Genomic DNA, 21,178 nt, shown 5'->3' with positions numbered 1-21,178 from the left:
GATTCTATCGGCCAGGTTTTTCATCATTTTCCAATACTTCTGACACCATGTAACATTTTGATTCTGTTCATTGACTGATCGAGACTCTAGGTGGTTGTACAAAATACGTGCATATCCATTTATGGTAAATATGATCCCTTAACACGTGATATGTTAATCAATAACCACACATTTATTTCAAGGGTCATAAGTTTATCAGTTTTGTTACTGTCAAATGTTACCCTCTCCAATAAAGTCTACTACTACTACTACTACCCATGCCAATGGCAGCCATAGTATCGAGACACAGTCCTTGTGCCTGGGTCATTACCGTCCACAGGTGCACCCCTGAGCCACCTCTCACTTCCATGACCGTAAACCACGTGATGGATATGTTTTCTGTGCCGCTTACCTGCTCAGATAAGCTATGCAAGCACTGATGGTGAAGCTTTATTCTTTGTGTAGAAAGCTCTCTCGTAAACTGTTTATTTGGGCTTTGACCTGCTCATTTGGACAGTCGATAATTGTTCTTATTATATGGTTAGCTTTGTGAGTAGGCAAAGATGAATCAAATCTTGTGCTGTGATTGGCTACCCGAGCGGGCAAGATGGAGCTACCTTGCCCGCTTGGGACTGCCGCCATGTCCTGTAAGAAAAATTTCCCAGAAAGCCATATAAGAAATCTTGTATTGACCAAGCTTATTCGGTCAAGATGGCTGGATATTAGCCTTGTTCTTTTTTTGCGAGTTTATGGACATCGACTACATCTCGGTCCATAAACTTGCAATAAAAGAACTTGACCAATATCCAGCCATCTTGACCACACACTTGGTCAATAACCCATATTTCCTTGAGCACATGTTTTAGTATGTTGTTGTACTGTAGATTATAGACTTTTGTGAATTGTGCTCGGCAATCAGCACATGCAAGAATCTTTGCTAGCTTTGTGATCTCTTTTTGATCAAAAATGCGTGTTCACTATGAATTCTGATTGCTGGTATGTTTCTAAGCTTGTCTGAAGGATTCTCTCTAAAATGCCATAGAATTTCACCATTTTCCTGGCACTCACTCTCCTAGACTCTGATGCCTAACCAGGCTGATACATTTTTCGCCTGATTGAGGTGCCTTTTAACATTATCCAATTCATCCACCAAAGTTCTTTGGACGTTTCAAGAAACTCTTTACAAGAACTCTGGCCACCACCATACTCCAGTTAGGGCGCACTCCATAGTGGACAGCTATACAACACCAAAGACACAAGTTGTCATTTAAAGTATTGAGTGAGACGATTTTTGAAACACACCCGCGTGCAAGTTTGTGCAGCAAGTCTGTCAATGGGCCTGTGCCTAACAGTGGTTGCCCATCAAGCGCCGCCTTTACTGGGATGTTGGAGAACATTTAGTGTTAGGGTGCTCTATGTTATCAAGATTCAATCGTTTATTCTCCTGCTCATTCAACCATCTTTTCACTACAACAAAAGTGTTTATTGCTGTTTAAAATAAACCATTTTCAGCCTGGTTTCGATATTCACGATTATGTATGTTTAGCTGTAATGGATATAAAATGCTGTGTTTATATCTTGGCCAAACTTAGCTAGGATGGAAGGTGTGTGTCCATCTGACAAATGGTCACCCTCTCTCCCTTTCTACGCCGTCTTCCACACCTTTACAAGTGACATCTCAACTATCCCCTTCTGAAAGTCAATCAGTGGTTGCCTTCTAGGCGGGGCTCTTTCACTGGTCTTAATAAATTTGTTCATGTGGTGTGAGACACATCTCTTCAATGTCCGTTTACCAGTATTGTGTATTTCTTTAAATAGAAATTTTGCACCACATGTGAGGGAGCACGACAATGTGATCTGCCTCGTTGAGTTGTGCCAAAAGTAGTAGGGAGGGAGTGAAATAGATACAGGCAAATTTTGAACACTTTAGTCTGCCTTGCCAGCGAGACTTGAGATGGCAAGTCAGACTAAAGTGTTCAAAATTTGCGGGAATGTTTTTGACTCCCTAAGTACTACTAGGAGTTAATAGCCAGCATCTGAAACTGCCCCACTTTCACCTGTCTTCAAGAGATCAATGTTTAGATTGCCCATAATAAACATGGTTTTCCTTTTGATCCATATTTCTTCCAGCTACCTTTCTAGAGTCGCATAAAAGCTAGTGTCAGTGGGAGGTCTATACAGTGCACATCACAGATATTATTAGTTTTTGCAAATGCAGATTTATTTCTGCCCAAATTGTTTCAAGATTATTTTCAGCTTCTTACATGTACTTGTCTAAATGTTCCTGCAGGTAAATGGTAAAACACAGCAATTGTACTTCTTGTCACAGCTTGCATGTTTTGGCAGTGTGAGAACTTCTTGTGTTCATTCTTGTGCATGCATTATTTTTGGGGTGTACTGTAACATGTTATAGTCTTGTTTTAGTGACTATGTGAACCTCAACAATACATTATCTTAACTTAATTTTGTATTCCTGACAATAACAGATCTAGTAGCCATGCTGTAAAGAAACAACAGATGTTATCAAGACTTTTCGTCTAGGGTGTTTTGTTGCAACTGATTTTGCATTGGCTAGTGGTAATCACAACAGTTTGCTCTTTTCCATTCTCTGTGTAGATTTATCATCTGTTGAGTGGTCATGTACTTGATGCAACTATGTCAACTAAAGTCAAGGTGCAAATTGTGACTGCCATCCTTCCACAGTTGAAGCATTACTCATGGCTTGGCACGAGGTATTTGCTTGTCTAATTAAATAACTTTATTGTAGTGTAACTGCATTTAATACAGCTGTGGGAATTAAAGAAATTGTAAATGAATAAACAAATATGGTAAGAAATGCAACTTATGGGAGGCTGACTAGTCAGCTATTTTTTCAGGTGTGATCAAGGTGCCAAACCCACAGCCACCATGAATAAATTTAGCAAGTGGCAGGGTGGAGGTTTTGTAACTGGGACCTGCAGATCTCAAACCCATCACCCTTATTTCCACTCTGCACTTTGATTGCATTTTAGATGAGCTTGAAAAGGTGATATTTCTGCCTTATTTGCCATCTTTTTAGTAAAATTTTTGCTCTTTCCTGAAGAGTTTAGGCTGTCTTGAAAATTCATACCTCAAAAGCTTAGAAATGAGATGCTAATCAAAGTGGCTATGAGCCACTCAACTTGGAAAATGGATCATCAGTAAACAATGGCAATTTTAATGCAAATGAACTGAATTTTCCTTTCCTCATTTAAGAATCTTAAGCACAGCTTGAATCATTAGAAAATTGATTCAGCGCATCAATTTTGTTATTTTCAATATCTTCTTTTTTGACAGTCAAGTTAGCTATAGAGATGGGTACCCTTTACTGTGATCAAAATATCCTTTTTACGATAGCAAATTGCCAAATTGTCTGCTCTCACGCATTAATGCATCGCATAAATGATAAATTCATGTGTTTGTCTGCTTATTGAGAATTTCTGCAGTTATCATAAAAATGTTATTTGACACTATTCTCCTAGAGGAGAACTAGGAACTATGATGACATGTACAATAACAATGTTCCAGTGCCAATCAAAATAACATACAGTATTCTATTTTAAAATTTATAAGCAGGCTATGCAAATAGCCTATAATTTAATCTTTGTATACTTACCGAGCTTTCAATAAGTCATTTCGAATATTGTCAACTATAAAGTAATATCAAGTAAATGTAAGTAGGCACATGTATGCTCTGCGTACCTATTTTTTGTCTTGTCATGGATTCTTCAACATTCCAAATAACTTTCAATACTCCCAATCCACCATTTCCTATTTTTTATTTGACTACTTTTTCTGGACTAATCCAATTCATCTGTAAGCTGGCTCACAAAGCCTTTGATTAGTGAAAGGTGTGTCAAGACAACATAACAATATTGATGACATCTTTCTGCTTGAATCTGACTGGAAACCAACTTGGTTGGTAGACCACTGTACTCAGGGAAATGGGGCGTTATGTTTGGAAAACCTTAATGTTTTTTTATTTTAATCCATTGACACCTGCATGAAATTGCCTGCGACCCACCCCTTATTCCCGGCAACTTTTTTAAATATTTTGGAGCGAGCGAAAGTTCAAAAATAAACCATATGCTGAGTAGCCACAGACACAAAATCAGGTTTCAAGACATTGTTTATTTGAAGTTGAATAACTGAAGGGCCAAAATATTAAAAAATATCAACAAAGAGAACTCAACTTGATGTGCAAAACTGATAAGAAAACAAATTATGTAAAAGTTAGCGGTATACTGAGTGGCAACAAATTGATAAAAATGATATGACATCCTCACATGTGAAGATATCATTTTTGATAACAATTTTTTGTCCCTTTAACTACACTTAAATTTGTTTGTATATGGTCAAAACATCTTCAGATCTTTGTATGTTTTCTGCAATCTTTGGAAAATGTTTGGAAATGTTCGTCTGGCCTTCAGACAAATTTTGGAAAATCTTTGAAAATTTTGGAAAGTGGTTGGAAATCTTTGGAAAATCGCCACAAACGTTGTTATGTATTGTCGCTTGGAGATCAGAAATTAATCTTCTCGTGTTGAAAAATATTTCACTTCAACATTTGAAGATAAATTTCATATCTCCACGCAACCATGTACTATCCTATATAAATTATATTTTTTTCTTTCCTGAGTGACAAAGGCTGAGAAAATCAAATACGCAAAAATTAGTTAATTATTGAATTCAGAGGACAAAACAAATCCGAATACAACAGAATTTCCATTCTTTTACTTTAATGGGTAACATTTGAGAAAACAACAGAAGTAAAAGCGAACAACACAGTAAAAGCCTCTCTTTGCCATGCGATAAAATAATGCAGCACAGCAAAAGAAAGATGCAAGTTGTAAATCAAAAAGATGACAGAAACAAGCCAATTATTTTGGGATAAATCCTATTTCAACTGTGTTAATTTACTGCACACTTAGTTCTTTTCTCTGGAGTTCTGTTATAGCTGAATGAGACTCAAAAAAAATATATTTGAATGAAGTGAATAAACTAAACAAACTGCGAAGGTCGCCATAAATTAAATATGCAGAAATTCACTCTGCAGTTGTTCTAAAAGCTGAATTCAACTTCAAAGTAATACTGTACATTACCATTTTTGTTTTCTAAAGTCCAGGAAGCTGTTTTAAATCCATGATCTGTATTCAAAACTCACTTGAAAGTGCACCAATCGTCATGTTTTCACACTGGTTGAAGAAAGGAAAAATTCTTCACCAGAAACGTTTGAGGACTTGTACACCTTGATCTTCCATTTTGAGGCCACCTGAACTTTGATTTGTATTTCTCCCTTCCATTGTAAGTCCCTAAGAGGTATTGCTCCATTTTAGTAATAAAAACAACACCCTGGAAGTTTGTAGATTTGGCCTAAAACATGCCACGATTAGCTGCACTTTTCAAGCGCATGATATTAAGACAAAAAATTGTCTTTCTAGGACCCCTTGAGTCCTCTAAAAATATGCTCAGAAAGTCAATTCTTGTCTTTTTTTGTCCCTAACAACAATAGAACAATAGGAGAACCAAAAAGTCTTTAGGGAGGGTAGGAAAGGCAATTGTCCCCACATGCATTTTTACAGCTAGTTATGGCTGGCACTGGCATTTGAGGGGTGGTTTTTGCACAGCGGGTTACAGCTGGCACAGGCATCAATGGTTTAATGAACATACTTTCGTAATGTGTGGTTCCAGAAAATATCCACACCCCCACGGAGGGTTTTTTCCTGTTTGACCACCCACCCCCCAGAATTTTCCATTCCAGTTGGCTTAGTGGTACTCTCCCACCTCCTGGAATTTCCAGTATTTTTCTTCTTGGGTCCCCCTAAATTCCATATCCACTAATAACAAGAGTTAAGTCATTTATTGTAGTCTCCAAGGTACTGTAATAAAATTTAGCCACAACTATTTATGGTTATATTGTAGACGAAGATGCAAGGCAGCACATTTTTCATGTTACACCAAGGCAAACAATTGTAAACCTTAATTTGGTCTCAACATGTTCACTATTTTATTGTAGATTATCTATGGGGATATTTACTAGGTCAGGATCAAAGCTGCTTGGTAACAAAAGAATAAAGCTCTGAGATTTAAATTTCCCAAAAATGAAGGTGGAAAAGTCTAGATGTAAATACAAACGCATCCCTTCATGTCATATAACAATTTGAACTAATAACTTACTTCGAAGCTCTTTACTCCCGAACGGCATAACAGCTGACTTTTTCTTCATTCAAAGAAGTTTTCTTACAAGAATCTTGAGGAGTACTGAAATTTAAGCTCTTTCAAATAACCCAGTAGAAGTTTTAATCTATGCATAGTCAAAACAATATATTGAATTACTTTACACGTGCAGTTATAGCAGGAAAGCAAAGTTGTCATGCAACATGTTTTTACAAAACACCTGTTTGCCGAGTATTGCTTAAATTTTTCTTTCAGTAAAGGAATTCTTCAATAAAGTCATACGCTAAGTCTTTGTAGCTTCTAAATGATAGTAAATTCATTTTATGCCTAAGCGTTTTAAATTGGTAACATGTTTAACTTCATACACATGAAACACATTGTTCAGTCATGCTATAAATAACCAAATGAAATCTTGGCTACCACTCCAGCACTCCTTGCTATCAACAGTTACATATACTCCAAGACAAATGGCATTGAATTGACTTTGCTAACTTAAACAAACTATTACACAGATAACGATGAAGATATGTGATAAACTTGTTACAGCAAATGTGAAACGGGATTAATTTTGTACAAGTATCAAATGAGATTAATAATGCTGGAAAAAGCATCGGCTGAGTTTAGGCTAAATACAGCACAATCTAAAGTATAAAATGTACAAAATGTCGTCAACTTCATTGTATAGCTCCACTTCTTCTTCGACATTTTGTTGGACTTGACATCCAACAAACAAAATTTTAACGTGCTGCTCTGGACAGAATCTTACATTTATTTCAACAGATGGAACATTTCTGTTGGTTTGATTACCTGAATCTATTGGGAAAGTGTGATAGGATTCATTAGATTTCATTTCAAACCCAGTGGAAAGAAAACTCTTTCTGTACCCCCTCCCCTGTAACATATTCGCTAGGACAGACAATGAAGCACCAGAGCATCTAAACACAACTTTTAATCTCGTAAGCTAAGTGTACATCAAGTGAAGTGAGGGAACAGATGTAGGATCCCAGATGTAAACTAAAGTGTATAAATTAACTTAACATGCATAAATTAACATCGTTACATCTCCCTTCATTGTTCAAAAGAAGAAAGAATGAAGAAAGAGAAACTTAAATTGTTTCTTTGAGTCGTTGTTTGGAGAACATAAACAACATAGGAAAAGTGTCAGCATGCATAGTCACTGAGGTATGCTGGTCTTCACATGACTCTTCCCTGGACACTACATCTTTCTGGACTTCTTATGTCAACCGCTTGAGGGCTTGGTGTTGCTTGTGGCTTGATCACCTCTTGGGGCATTGATTCAGCTACTGGTGGTACCTGTTCAACTTTGGTCAAGGTCAGGGTACCAGGATTGGAGCTAGATATCTCAATGTCAGGTGGTGATTGTTTTGGGACTTCAGCTGTGAGACGCATGTGTCGGCAGTTCCTGCGATACACCCTTCCGTCATCAGTGATTACTTGGTATAAGCGTACAGCAAGTTGTTTGTCAACCGTTGCTTGGGTCCATTGATGACTACTTGGGTGGATGGATACAAACGGTGGTCCCTGGTTCGAGTGGCTGGTGTTCTTTAGTGCCATTGTTGTAATAGAAGGCTTGTTTGTTCTTCTGGGCATGAAGAAGCTGGGAAGTGGTGTCAAATTCGGGTTGCGTTAGTAGTCTGCCAGCAGTAGGCAGGAGTGTTTTGGTACGTCGGCCAAAGAGGCGCTGAGCTGGAGATGTTCCTAGTCCTTCTGTGGGGGTGTTGCAGAAGTCACGGAATCCCAAGTAGGGGTCACTGCCAGCCTCTAAGGTCTTAAGCATGATTCACTGTGCAGTCTTTACCATGTTTTCCGCCTTGCCATTTGACTGTGGGTAGGTGGGAGAGCTTGTGACACAATCAAACTCACAAATCTTTGAAATTCTTAAATTCCTGTGAGCTGAACTGGGGGCCATTGTCGCTTACTATCTTGTCCGGAATTCCATGTCTGGCCATATGAGGTTTGAGCTTTTCAATTACTTCTTTAGATGTCTTACTAACAAGCTTATCGGCCTCAAAGAAATTTGACTGATAGTCAGTAGTGACAAGGTAGTCCTGACCCTGGAGCTCAAAGAGATCAACAGCAAGGACCTGCCATGGTCTTGATGGTACTGGGTGTGAGATCATGGGCTCCCTCTGCTGCCCTTGGTGGTATGTATTGCAGGCTTGACACTTGGAGACATATTCTTCAATCTCTTTGTACATACCAGGCCAGTAGAAAGCTTCCCTTGCTCGTCTCTGACATGCCTGTACTCCCAGATGACTGAGGTGTAGCTTTCTTTTGAGCTCAGCTCTCATTTGAAATGGTGTGACAACACAGTCTCCCTTGAAAATAACTCCATTTTGAAGTGCAAGTTCTTCTTTGAAAGGAAAGTACTCTTAAACTTCCAGTGGGAGATGAAGCGTACTTTCTGGCCAGCCTTGTTTGATGATGCCAGCGAGGGTCTTGAGGATAGCATCTTCTTGAGTAAGGTTTTGGATTTGGCAGAGAGTTTCATCTTTCACTGGAAGATACTATAGCATGTTTACTTGCTCTGCTTTTATCTCAGTTGGAGACCTTGTTTCTGAGACTGTCATGACATCTTCCTGATCCTCAGTGGCTTCCTTAAGCGACAGATATGCACGACTCAGGGGATCAGCTATAAGGAAGGAGGTTCCGCTTTTGTAAGAAACTTCAAACTCGTAGTGTTGGAATCTAAGGAGCATTCATTGTAGCCTTTTGGCTGGACTTAAGAGGCTTTTCTTGAAAATTGCTCCCAGAGCCTTGTGGTCAGATTCAACCAGCACTTTCCTTCCATACAGGTAGGTTTCAAACTTCTTCATTCTGAATACTATGGCCAATAACTCTTTTTTGATTTGCACATACTGGACCTCTGTGGGGGTCAGGGACCTGGATGCATATGCAACTGGATGTCCATCTTGCATTAGACATGCTCCTAAACCATGCATGGAGGCATCACGCTGTAGTGTGGGTGTGGCACCTGGATCAAAGTATGTTAGGGCTGGAGTTGCAGAAAGCAGAAAGGACCTTCTTTGTCTCTTCCAGGGCTGCACCATGAACCTGCTCATCCCATAGGAACTCGTCGTGTTTGGTGAGCTTGTGTAGGGGAGTTGTGATCTCGGAAAGTCTCGGGGCAAACTTCTGTAGGTAGTTTGTCATCCCTAAGAGGTGCTGGATGCTCTGTTTGTCAGTTAGTGTTGGCATCTCTCTGATTGCCTTGACTTTTTCAGGGTCAGGTTGTAACCCATCAGCGGAGAGCACATGGCCCATGTACGCAACTTTCTTGAGCCTTAGCTGCAGCTTTCCCTTATTTAGCTTCACACCTTTATCTTGCCAGCATTGAAGGAGAGCAATGCGTTTTTCATCATGGTCTCGTACTGCTTCCTCGTCGTTAGCTCCATATCCAAATACAAGGATGTCATCAGTGATCGCCTTGCACCCATTCAGTCCTGCTAACACCTGATCCAGTCTTCGCTGGAATTCTTCGGGGCCGGTGAGATGCCGAGTGGCATTCGAAGTGATCTGTATCTTCCCCATGGAGTGCCGAATGTAGTTGTGTAGCTACCTTCCTCATCCAAGGACACATGCCAAAACCCATTTTTGGCATCTAACACAGTAAAGCATCTTCCATTTGAGAGCTTAGCGCCAATAGGGAGGGAATACTGCATTAACTTGAAGGGTTAATATATGACAACTTGAATCAATGGCGAGCTCATGGGACAGACATATTCCAGGCATGCGTGTGCAGCGCTAACCACGGCTGGGTACAATGTAAATAACATAATGGCGTGGTTGCCTCCTAACTCTCTCTCTCTAGCACCCAGGCACAGAAGTAAACTGAATATGCATGCGAAATAAACAACTAAATATAGAAACATACAGAGGCTGAACTAGAACAACAACAACAAAAGCAAACCTGAAACTAAACGGATATACGCACAATGGGTGCAGTCTCTGGTCCCTTAGATTTGTCCTTATAAATGTTGCGAGTAAAATAAAGTTACTACTGAAGGTGAAAGGACACGGATTAGTGTTACCAGGAAGAATGCAAAAGCCTAGCACACTACTTTAAGTCTCAGTCCTGATTTTTGCCAAAATGGGGAGCTTCGTTGGCGGTCAGAGCTCCTGGGAGGAATGACAGCAGCAGACTCAGGTGGTGCACCTGAAAGAACCGAGCAGTCTGGAGAAGAGGCTGCACTGCAGGGTGGTGGGACAATGGCTGCAGGTACTGGAGGAAGTTCCTGAACAGGGACAACGTGGTGCACAGGTTGTGGAACCACGAGTTGTTGATAGGCAGGAGGCTGTGTAACTACTAGAGAAGGGGCAGGGACATTGGAGTGTCTTGGTGGTAGAATAACGGGGTCGGCATCATCATCAGAGTCAAATAGGGAGGGCTTGTGAAGGCCACGAATGGGGCCCTGCAGGGACTGAGTCAAAACCATCGGACCCACTAGATAACGTTCGGACATAGGAACCAAGTACAGTTTGCTGCGAAACTGGGAGGTGGTGAACTTCCGGAGCTGACAGGAGAGGTCCTCGCAAATGCTGACCACAAGGTATTTCTCACGGGCTTTCAATTTGTCTCTGTCACATTTCAACAAGACTAAGTCGCCAACAGACGGCAGCTTAGGGTAGGTAGGTATGGCTACGAGCCTTAGACTTTGCACTGGATGTGTGATTCTGCTGGTGGGAGTGCTTCTGACTAAGGATGAGTCATCTGTCAACTATGGGTAGCTGTAGACCAGTTAGCTGGTCATGTTGAGTCCAGACCTCCTGCGCCGAAAGGCCATTGCACCCTATGCAGGTGTTTGTATTTGCCGTTGCTAGTGCAAGAGTGACGTCAGACACAGGTCCTTCCTCAGGGGACAAGTTTAGGAGCTCTACACCAAGCTCTTCAATGGCACGTTCTGCGACAGGATTCTTGTTGGGATTCTTGACCTGGCCGATCTCCAGGGTAATGCCGTGGGAGAGGAGGATTGGGTCGGTGACAAGTGCACAACCAGGGGCAGGATCAACATGAACTGTCGCACTGCCATCATGTAAGGAATGAAGCTGGGAACAGAAGACTATGAGGGTGTTGTGGGGATCCTCATGTTTCTCAGTCTTGATAAGGGTGGTCAAAGTGTATGAGGAGACAGTCTCAGTATGAGGATTATTTGTCGGTGACATCGGGCAACATCAGCAGCGAATGAAACGCCAATGGGCCAAGGAGCTTCCTCGCTCGACTGGGGCTGGAAGTGTTTAGGATTGATTTCACAGATTCACAGGTGTGACAGGAGGAAGATGCAAGGTAGATTGCTTTGTCAACATCTAGAGGGAAGAAATATTGGCTGAAGAGACACTTTGTTTGCTACTTTGATGGATGACTAAACCGGATGTGAAGAGCTGTTAATAGTCTGTCTAAGATGGAGCGAGGAACAACCAGGCACCCACAAGGGGGTTGGAAGGATTGATGGTCTCACGATGAGAAGGCTGTCAGCAGTGATTATGACATCCTTAAGGTAGTGTTTCACATCAATAGTTTTGGTTGCTTTCTTAGATGGTCGGGTACCTTGGCTAAGGTGAGAATGTGTTCTCCAGAGGCAAGGGCACTCCAGCTGGGTAGCCTGCTAGGCAGCACGGCTAGTGATGGGTATCTTGACAGAGCCTTGAAGGACATCACTAACAGAGAGGCTGCAAACAACAGAATCTTCAAGTTTGACGATGAATTTGCAAATTTGGGAGCTAGAATACAAACATTCCTTTGGGTTTCAGCTTGCATAATCGGGGGGTAGGTTCTCAACTCCGGCAATATGACTTATGTGGACAGAATAGCAGCTGACTGTTGACAGGGTGGTGACTCTAGAACTGGCTGAAAATTCTCCTCTCTTGAGCTTTTCGTAAGCTTGAACACAAGGTCTGCTGTCAGTGAGTACCTCACTTGTGTGCGGGGATTGCATGATATAGGGGGCAAAGTGTCTAATTGCTGTGCCAACAGCCAAGGCTTTAATCTCACAAGGCAAGCAAGTCACTCGATGCTTACAAAGCTTGGCACTGAAGAAACCAGCTAAGAGCAGCGACCCATTTTGGTGCACATATAATGTGGCTGCACTGCCTCTATTCTTGACGCAGCCGTCAGTCACTATCCATAAGGCATCTTGAAGCTGGGGGATTGTGATGCTCCGGTTGTCTTCCAATGCACATTGGGCGGATGATAGTTTTGACTGCAGATAAGCGAAGATTGTTCTTTTGGAGTAGGGTAAGAACTCTTCTCCAATTGTCAAGGAACTCAGTGGGGCTGTTTCCCCCAACGTACAGGTTGTCAGCGATTTTGGCAACACAACCCTCTTGAATGAGGTCTCCCAGAACTCGGGACATCAGTTCTTTGAGGCAAGTTTCAGACCCAGGCATTCCCATGGCAGAACGGGTGTAAACACGGATGCCTTTAAATGGTGTCACAACACCACAGTATTTCATAGATGAAATGGCCAGGGGAATCTGATAGAAAGACTTCAGCAAATCAGCGATAACCATGTACTTCCACTTCCCCATTTCATGCAGCACGCCATCAACATCTGGCATTAAGGAGGGTTGAGGCTTGCTGTACTGGGCAACTTCTCCGAAGGATGTCACGAGCCTGCAACCACTGTTGGGTTTCTTTACGAGAAACGAGGTGTTCAGGTACTCCACATGGACGTTGACTGCTCAGGTTTTGCAAAGATGCCAGCAGCTTCGAGCTCATCAAAGTTGTCTTGTAGTTCCTCAAGGGTGTTCCTGTTGCACTGTGGAAGCCTGCCTTTGCGTTGAGGAGGAAGGGTGGGCCAATGTTGACAACGGCCTCAATTTTGCCACTTGCACCATTGTATTTAGATATGGAGGGGTTGAACACATTATCAAACTCCAGATTGAGAGCTATGAATTTGTCATGAGTGTCCTGATCTAGGCACCCATCAGGATCAAGGATCACACAGGGTGAAAAGGGCTCGCAGGTTGCCAGAGAAGGAGAGGCAGCACTACATATACATGTGGTGAAAGGTGGAGTGGAGGTGGAGGCTTCGACGGGTAAAATGTGCCAAACCTGGCATAACTGCTCACCGCTCTTCAGAAGAATGGGGGAGTCAGTTGTGTTGGAGATGCATACGCATAATCTACAGATTGAATTTGCTGGGGTGGAGGCCATGCATCTTCTGGTTTACATGGCATGTTAGAAGGGCAGTCTAGCCACAGCTCGAGGGCCCACAAGGTGTCAGAGTCAGCATCAGAAGGGGTACTGAACTGGACATACTCCCCTGGCATGACAACTGTACGGTTTGAGTTGCATAGCAGGAAGGATTGTGTACACCACACATTAGGTTGATGTGTATGCCTGGAGGGTGAGCTGTAGCTGATAACCTCAGTGCCACCTATCTCAATCTGATGTTTGGCAGGGCAAACACCAATGTCGTTGCGCACCATGAAGGGTTACCAGCCAGGATATCAACGTCTAGCTGACAAATGACGAGGGCATCTAATTCAAATGTCCACTGTCCAGGGGTTAGGGAGCAGTGGACTTTGCCAATGACATCCATTGGGGTAACTCCATCAGCCTGACGAGCCATTTGGGAGGCCAGGATTATGGGGAAACCATAAAGTTTGCCGGAGGAGTCGGGAACCATGTTGGAAGTTGCACCAGTGTCCAGGGTCAACTGCATGGGGTGTTTGTGATAGATGGTGTTAAGGACAGGTGATTGGACTATGCTGACACGAAGGGCTGCTGGCTCTTCACCCTGGACTGGTCGGACTACGAGGTCAATGCTCTCATCCAAGGTCGTCAGGGTCATCCATCACCATGCATGACCGAGGCCATGGTCAATGGTCATGGTCAGGTAGGTAACGACAATTCATCAGGTTACAGTGTTATTTGGGCAATGGGTGGTTTTGCAGAGGATGCAGGACAAGAAGGGGTGTCGTCGAGGTTGGCCTTGACCACTATTATGGTAGCACCTTGGTGTGGTCCTGCCGATACACATGGCTTTGGTATCTTCAATGCTACGTAACGCATCAAGGAGAGATCCGAGAGATAGAGAGATCTCAGGTTTTAGTGAAGCCAGGGTCTGATTGCATAATTCAGAACTGTATTTTTGTTTTGCTAAGAGAGGTAAGCCTGGGTGTACCATCTGGAGCCAGAGGATGACGACAGTGTTCTCTAGTGTGGGGAGAGGTCTTCATCGGCAGTTACCTGATCTCCCTGGTGTGTTAAGCTGCCGTGAACAGAAAGGAGGTTATCCTCAAATAAAGCCATAAGACGCTGAAACGGGTCCTCCGGTCTCTCATCTGGCTGTAGGTGTATGCTAGCCAAGTCAAGAAAGTGTGCTCCGGTGGACTGGAAACCATAATGTTGACAGATTTTCTGCCACATGTCGTTCAGGGAAGTTGAGTGTTTGATGATAGAATTCCTAGAGATTACCGGAGAGACGTTGGCCATTTGGCCGAGTAGTAAGTCTAGATGGATGTTCTTTTGGGTGGCAGTGAGTCGCTGAGCTTCAGGAACCGCAGTGCCATCATTGGTAAGGGTGGATTGGCGGCACTTTGTTTCTGCCAAGTTGCATCAAGGAAGGGAACAAAGTTCTTGCCCAGTGAAAAGACATAGACCAAGTTCTGCCGCCAACTTTCGTACAAAGTAATCGTCTTTATCTTTGTTAATTGCCATTGTTTGGGTGCTCAAGGCGAGGCAGCCATGTTGGGAAGTTCAGAAATTGCTCGCCTGAAATAATGGCTTTGTCACCTTGTTATGGAGTAGATGTCACAGAATCCAAAGTCCACGCTTGTTTTAAGGAATTTGGGGTGTGAGTTAACAGCTGCCACTACACCAATAAGGAGGGAATACTGCATTAACTCGAAGGTTTAATATACAACAACTTGAGTCAATGGCGAGCACATGGAAGAGACATAGTCCAGGCACGCGTGCGGAGCACTAACAGCTGCTGGGTACAATGTAAATAACATAGTGGTGCAGGAAGGACATCTTTGATTGTCGGCAGTGGGTAGTAATTGTGTTTAAGAGCTTGGTTAAGTGGTTTGGTGTCCACACACAGTCGAACATTGCCATTTTTCTTCAAGGTGATGACAGTTGCTGATATCCAGGAGGTAGGAGCATTTACTGGTGTGATAATGTAAAGGCCTTCCAAATGATCCAGTTCCTCTTTTAGCTTTTCTTTAATGCTGATCTGCACCTTTCTTGTTGGGAGTTGAACTGGTGGTACGTTTAGGTCAATTTCTAGGTGGAGATCACCTTCTAACTTTCCTTCTCCTCTGAAGACATCAGCATATTCTTTGAGTATAGATTCTGTTGTAAGTGGTGTTTTGCTCAGTGATGCTTCTTCAGATTGAATAGCCACAATGTTTTGTTGGACCCCAGAGATGAGTTGCATTTGCTCACTGGCTCATAAACCAAGCAGAGGCTTGCCTTTGCCTTTTGCAACTACGAATTCCACATTGTATTTTCTTCCGTGTCTGGGGTTCACAACTTGAACGCGTTTCTTGCCAATCGGCTTCTCCTCAGCTCAGAGTCACTTCTGTATTGTCCAGCAGGGATAGACTGCCTTCACCATATACTTCTTTGAAAGACTCTTCAGGTAAGATGTTCACTGTTGCACCAGTGTCCAGTTGGAATGGGCCTTGATGACCATCTAATAGCATTACCGCAAACAGTTTGTCTTTACGATCAGGATTTTCGACAGCACAGACTTGTTCCTTGACGTCGACACAAGCAACGTATTCATCAAAGTCGGAATCCTCCACTGCATGCACTGGCTTGCGGACATGTCTCGCTGTGGGAGGTTTAGAGGATGTGGCTGAACTGGGTGACCAACTTATTTTATTGTCAACAAGACTGAACTGTACAATGATAATGTAGTAATCAGTTACTTAGCAATCTGTGATGTAACATAAGTTATTGATAGATCATAAATGTTCATGACAGAGGCGGTTTGGTTTTGCAGGCCACAGCAAAGTGGTTTTGAATTCCACAGTTAGAGCAAGTCTTTGCAAGACATTTAAGCTTGTTCCAGACATGCGTTTTGGCATAGAACTTGCAGGGGATTTCTCTCTCTCCTCTGGGGGGCAGAGGTTTCTTTTCATTGGACTGACTAATGGTGCTGACTTCCTCCTGATTGATCTCTTTCAACTGTTGGCTTGAGGTCTCATATGATCTACAGATATCAATGCATTCCTTCAGTGTGAGTTTGGAGACTTGTAGGAGCTTCTTGCGTGCGTGATTGTCTCTTACTCCAATGACAGTCCTGTCTCTAATTAGACTGTTCTCTAACACTCCGAAGTTACATGTCTTGGCCAGCATGTGCAGTGCCGTGACGTAAGCATCCAGAGATTCGTTTGGCTCTTGGTCTCTCTTGTTAAATCGATTTCTCTCATAGATTTCATTTGTCTCTCCGATGCAATAATGCTGTAGCTTTTGGAGAACAATATCAATGTCCTTCTTATTGTCTTCATTCTCAAATTCTAAGCCTTTGCACACATCTAGAGCATCTGAGCCAATACAGGTTAATAGTGTGGCGGTTCTCAGCAATTTATTTACAGTAGGGTTTTCAGGATCTTTTAGATGTGCAGCTATTTCGTAGTTGTTCCAAGCACGGTGGAATTTCTTCCAGTTCATCGCCAAATCTCCTGTGAGCTCTAGTTTTGAGGGCAATGGGATGTTTATCGGGATTTGTACCAGATGTGGTTGTGCGAAGGCTTCTTGTACTTGCACAGATGCGCCGCTACCCTCGGGTTTCGATGGCGTGCTTAGTATTTTGAAGTTAGCTAGATTTTTTCAGCAGAGAGTTCCTTCTGAAAACACAAGAAAATTCCACTCACCGTTGTCTTCCACTATTCTTTGTGAAGAAGTTGTCGAGTGGCTATTGCAGAAAACAGTAGAGATCAGAGACTATCCTCTGGAATAACAGTTTGCAGATCAGAGTTGCTCAACCACGTGTGTACGAACAAATCTCTTTCCAGAACGCTTTCCCGTACACTGAGCGGTAATTCCTCAATGGCAACAAATGTAGAAACCGGTTTTCACTTCTGACACCATGTAACGTATTCTCTAGGACAGACAACGAAGCACCAGAACATCTAAACACAATGTTTGATCTTGTAAGCTGAGTGTACATCAAGTGAAGCGAGCAAACACATCTAAGATCCCGGATGTAACCTAAACTATAAATTAACTGAACGTGCATTAATTAACATTGTTACATCTCCTTCGGAAATTTACCTCTTTCAGACCCCTTACCCCTCAGAATTTCTGTGATCCTCCCTAGGGGGTAGAAAGCACACAATCTACAATTCTTAAGGTTTCAGAAAATATATACTTTACAGGGGTTTGCATCAATCGTCTGACTAAAGCAGCACTAACGAATGATGGTTATTTGGGATGTACTGATACCTTAAGTAAACATAGCTGCCTACCTTATGGCAGGTTTCTTTTGCAGGTCACAGGTCACATCAAAATCAAAAAGCACTCAGTGCTCGTATCTTAAATTTGAAACCCGTGATTTCATTTGTATTTAAAAATAAGCTTACGTCCAGCAAAAAATTCATATTGCTTTATCTTTTAATTTTGTTGTTCTTCACACCACATTTTGTCACTCTATGCAGTTTGACCAGAGTGAACATTTCTTCATGAATGATATACAAGTCAGCATCCACAATCTAGTAAATATGCCCTAAAATTTAAGTGACAGATATTAGAAAAATTACCATTTGAGAGACTGCGTAGATCTACTTTTTGTGAGAGAGATTGCTGTCCAATCATGTCAAACACAAGCCATGTCAAACAGACATAGTGGCTGGTGATGTACGTATAATTTTATTAATCTTCTAGAAACGAGATATGTAAACAACTGGAATCAAAACTTAAATAAATATTAATTGTACCTCTCAACAATCATTTTGAATATTTCTGCACTGCTAGTGAAATTAACACAAACAATTGCCAAGATAGGAAAATAATACTGTGATTTCCATTTCCAAGAAAGAAAACTATTGTTATTTTACTGTCTACATTACAATCTGCCATACACTTCTTATTTTGTATAGCATCACGCTGGGGGAACTCCCAATAGTTGACTTAAGGTGCAGTTTTTTATCAGGTGGGAGGTGTGACAAAGAGGCAGGGATTTTAAACATTCATTGCTAATTTATCCACAAAAAGAGATGTAATGGGTCTACTGTAGGTATGTGAAAGGGGTTTCAAGCTGCAAGCTACATGTGTATGAAAGAGTAACCTTTTCTGGAAAAAAAACACTATACAAAAGGGAAAGGATTTGGACCTTCAGGCAGAGCCTCCTTGTGTAAAACTTTGTTAGGTCCCTTCTCCCTCGCCAGGTTTGACAGAGTCATTGCTTGTAGCTGTTTGAAAGAATTAAGGTTTAACCTTGTGTGTAGATATTGACTGCAAAGAGTCTTTGAACTTACTGAGACATTGGCTCGTCAATCCTCTAAGGTCAAAGGGAGTTTATAACTTCCATCTGGCTAGATAGCAAGCCTTAATTTGTGATTGAATCTTATGAGTGAAACTATGAGCAAACTTTCTAGCATTCTCAGGCTAGCACTATATCAGCAAAATTATGAATCAATCCTACCAAAACTAAACAAAACAAACCAATTGGAAACATAAGTAGGACAACATATAAGTCCATAGTATCCAACCAAAACTTTCTTGCAGCAAACAGTAAGAAAAGCAGTTACAAAACTGGATATTAACAAAATTATCTACCATAACGCAAAAATCCCAAAGGTCAAGGTGTTCCCCAAAATTTGTAAAGACCACACAGGTGTTAAGCAGAAATAGTTCATTATTTTAATTTTTGGAGTGGGATAAACGTTTAAATTGTAACAAACAAAATCCTGTATATATTGTGCTTCAAGGGCCGAGTTATTTTGACTTTGTTCATGACCTTGTTATCTTCAAAACCCGGTCAAGCATATAGTAGCTGATCAAAGGAGACTTCTTCATTTTGTAAGCAATGTATCCACGACTTCTTTATAGTTTCCTTTGATTAAAATGATGGCTGTTAGCACTGCGTGATTTATGGAAATCAAGCGATCCCTAACAAGACCACTTCCTTACTGACTGTGTGTGAACTTCAATAATCCCACAACGTTGATGCTCAAAAACCGCAACGACTTAATGCATTTTTCATGTGAAATTCTTAAATGATTTTTGTCATTTTGTTACATGATGGCACTATATCTCACCGTATAAGCATACTTTGATCAGAAGATAGTGGCATCTACAAAAGAATGGACAAAGTTCGAAAGAAGCAAATACATATTCTCGTCACTTGAGAGTGAGCATTTGCCCCGTCTATGTATTAGTGATAGGACTAACTACATTATCACTGTACTGAAACTGTACGAAAAACTAGAGAATTGTCAGAATATTAGAGGTTTGAGCAAACATCATTAAAACAGGATTGGACTTGACGTGACACTCACACTTTTAATTTATTTTACGTAATGTTATTTTCTTATTACAAAAGATATTAAACGATTTATTATTAAATCATTTAATATTTTGTTTTTATTTCGTAAAAACTATTTTGAATTTAAACCTTGCATGTTAAGTAGAAAAAGGTCAGGTTAAAACCTGAATTCCATATGATTGTCCAGATTGATCTGAAAGTCATATGGAGAATAGGCTTAAATATGTGGCAACGTCCGTAATTTCTGGCTGTGAGGAAGTTCAGGGTATTGGTTTAGCAGAGTCCAAAACTCTCTCCACAGGAGATCTTTGTGCTTCTCATTGAACCTCAGTTTAGTGAATAGTTCATCCCATATCTTTCCTTTTCCTGGAACACATGAACGAAGTGGACGGTAGTAAACATACCATGGATGGTAGTAAACCTGCTACTGACTATGCAAGGTGCTTAGTTTCAAGTCAAGTTTTGAGCGCAGAAAATTGCAAAAATGCATGAGGAATTAGTGAGTTGACATCAAAAAGAACATTGGAGAATCTTCCAGGATCAATGCCACATATTCACTGTCCAAATATCATTAAAGTCTTCCAAAAAAAATGTGCAGTATAGTGACGTAAAATACTGCCAGGTTTTGGTGGGTACAAGTGTTATGTAACACTAAGGAATAACTTGTTATTAATTCTTTGAAATTTTACTCCCACAGTTCTAAATCTTACAGCTACCTGATTTTCCCTTGTCTGAAATGGGTTATCCAATAAAAAAACCAGACAAATGGTACTTATGGTGAAATAAACTAACTCATAAATTCAAGCTTACCTTGCATAGCGCTGCCATCTTGAGCGCATGTTGGAGGACAGTTTTTACCTCATGTAAAAATCTTTGAAATTTCCAGTTTTAATAGGCCCGGTCAGTATTGCCTGGGCGGAAACCAGTCAATATCAAAGTGCAGCATCAGTGTAAGCCTCTTTCGTTTTCATATCACATTGAAAGGCTACAAAGAATTTATGTTTTAAACACAAATAAGTCTTTGCTTTCCTTGGATCAATTTCTTTTTATTTCAGTGCTACAGTTGATTTCCCTTATGCTGCATATCATGGTGAATGCTATGCTCCAAGGCCACGGTTGTCTTCAAAAAAATTTTCCCGGAAAAGAGCTGTTATAGTAACACTTGGGGCACACTTCTGTTCATCTGTTTAATTGAGCTTTATGACATTTTGGCATATTTTTTGTTTGCTGGGCGTGACCTGTGACCCTCAAAAGAAACCTACCAGCTTACCTTAAGAGATTCAACTAGGGTGGCTAGGTACTTCCAGGAGATTTACAAACATGGGCCCCTTCAATGATCTTGGTTACAGTAGAATGATCCTGGGCTTGAGTACCTGGCTCAATGAGATATGGGGTGAGAATGGTTAACTTAAGTGAAGTATAGGATACCAGTTATTCTTTGCATTTGTTCAAAGTTACTATCTTTGCCCAAAATTTTCAAATTTATTTTTTTCAGAAGATATTAAAAGAAAAAATGTGTCACATGACCTGTGTTACTATTTATT

The 21,178-nt window shown here is 41.3% G+C and overlaps 2 protein-coding genes and 1 pseudogene across 3 annotated transcripts in view; 1 reads left to right on the top strand and 2 right to left on the bottom strand.

The window, feature by feature from the left end:
• LOC110054340 (tRNA (32-2'-O)-methyltransferase regulator THADA-like) overlaps positions 1-21,178 on the top strand; it is a 653,734-nt gene that overhangs the window by 494,669 nt on the left and 137,887 nt on the right. For both annotated transcript variants that reach the window (XM_089292979.1, XM_089292980.1), the window contains one exon: positions 2,596-2,711. In XM_089292979.1, the coding sequence (XP_089149105.1) occupies positions 2,596-2,711 (116 nt within the window). The remainder of the gene's footprint in view (positions 1-2,595; positions 2,712-21,178) is intronic.
• On the bottom strand, positions 10,023-14,886 carry LOC149110974 (uncharacterized; annotated as a pseudogene).
• LOC149110973 (uncharacterized) lies at positions 15,918-20,462 on the bottom strand. Its single transcript, XM_089291485.1, has 3 exons — positions 20,445-20,462; positions 19,408-19,442; positions 15,918-16,949 (listed from the first exon to the last, which is right to left on the bottom strand). Exons 1-3 carry the CDS (start codon positions 20,460-20,462, stop codon positions 16,121-16,123), a joined length of 882 nt encoding a protein of 293 aa, XP_089147611.1. The 3' UTR covers positions 15,918-16,120.

The sequence above is a fragment of the Orbicella faveolata genome, unplaced genomic scaffold (genome assembly GCF_042242905.1).
Source record: "Orbicella faveolata isolate gen_17 unplaced genomic scaffold, um_ofav_v1 contig_24, whole genome shotgun sequence".
NCBI classification, from domain to species: Eukaryota; Metazoa; Cnidaria; class Anthozoa; order Scleractinia; family Merulinidae; genus Orbicella; species Orbicella faveolata.
Note: the sequence above shows the minus strand (reverse complement) of the source record. Positions and strands in the feature narration are given on the sequence as shown.

Excerpts from the sequence above, each read along its gene's own strand:
- LOC149110973 (XM_089291485.1), bottom strand. Across the intron at positions 16,950-19,407 it reads GATCAAAGTATGCTTATACG|CACGCCATCGAAACCCGAGG; the intron begins GTGAGATATAGT and ends CAAAATACTAAG.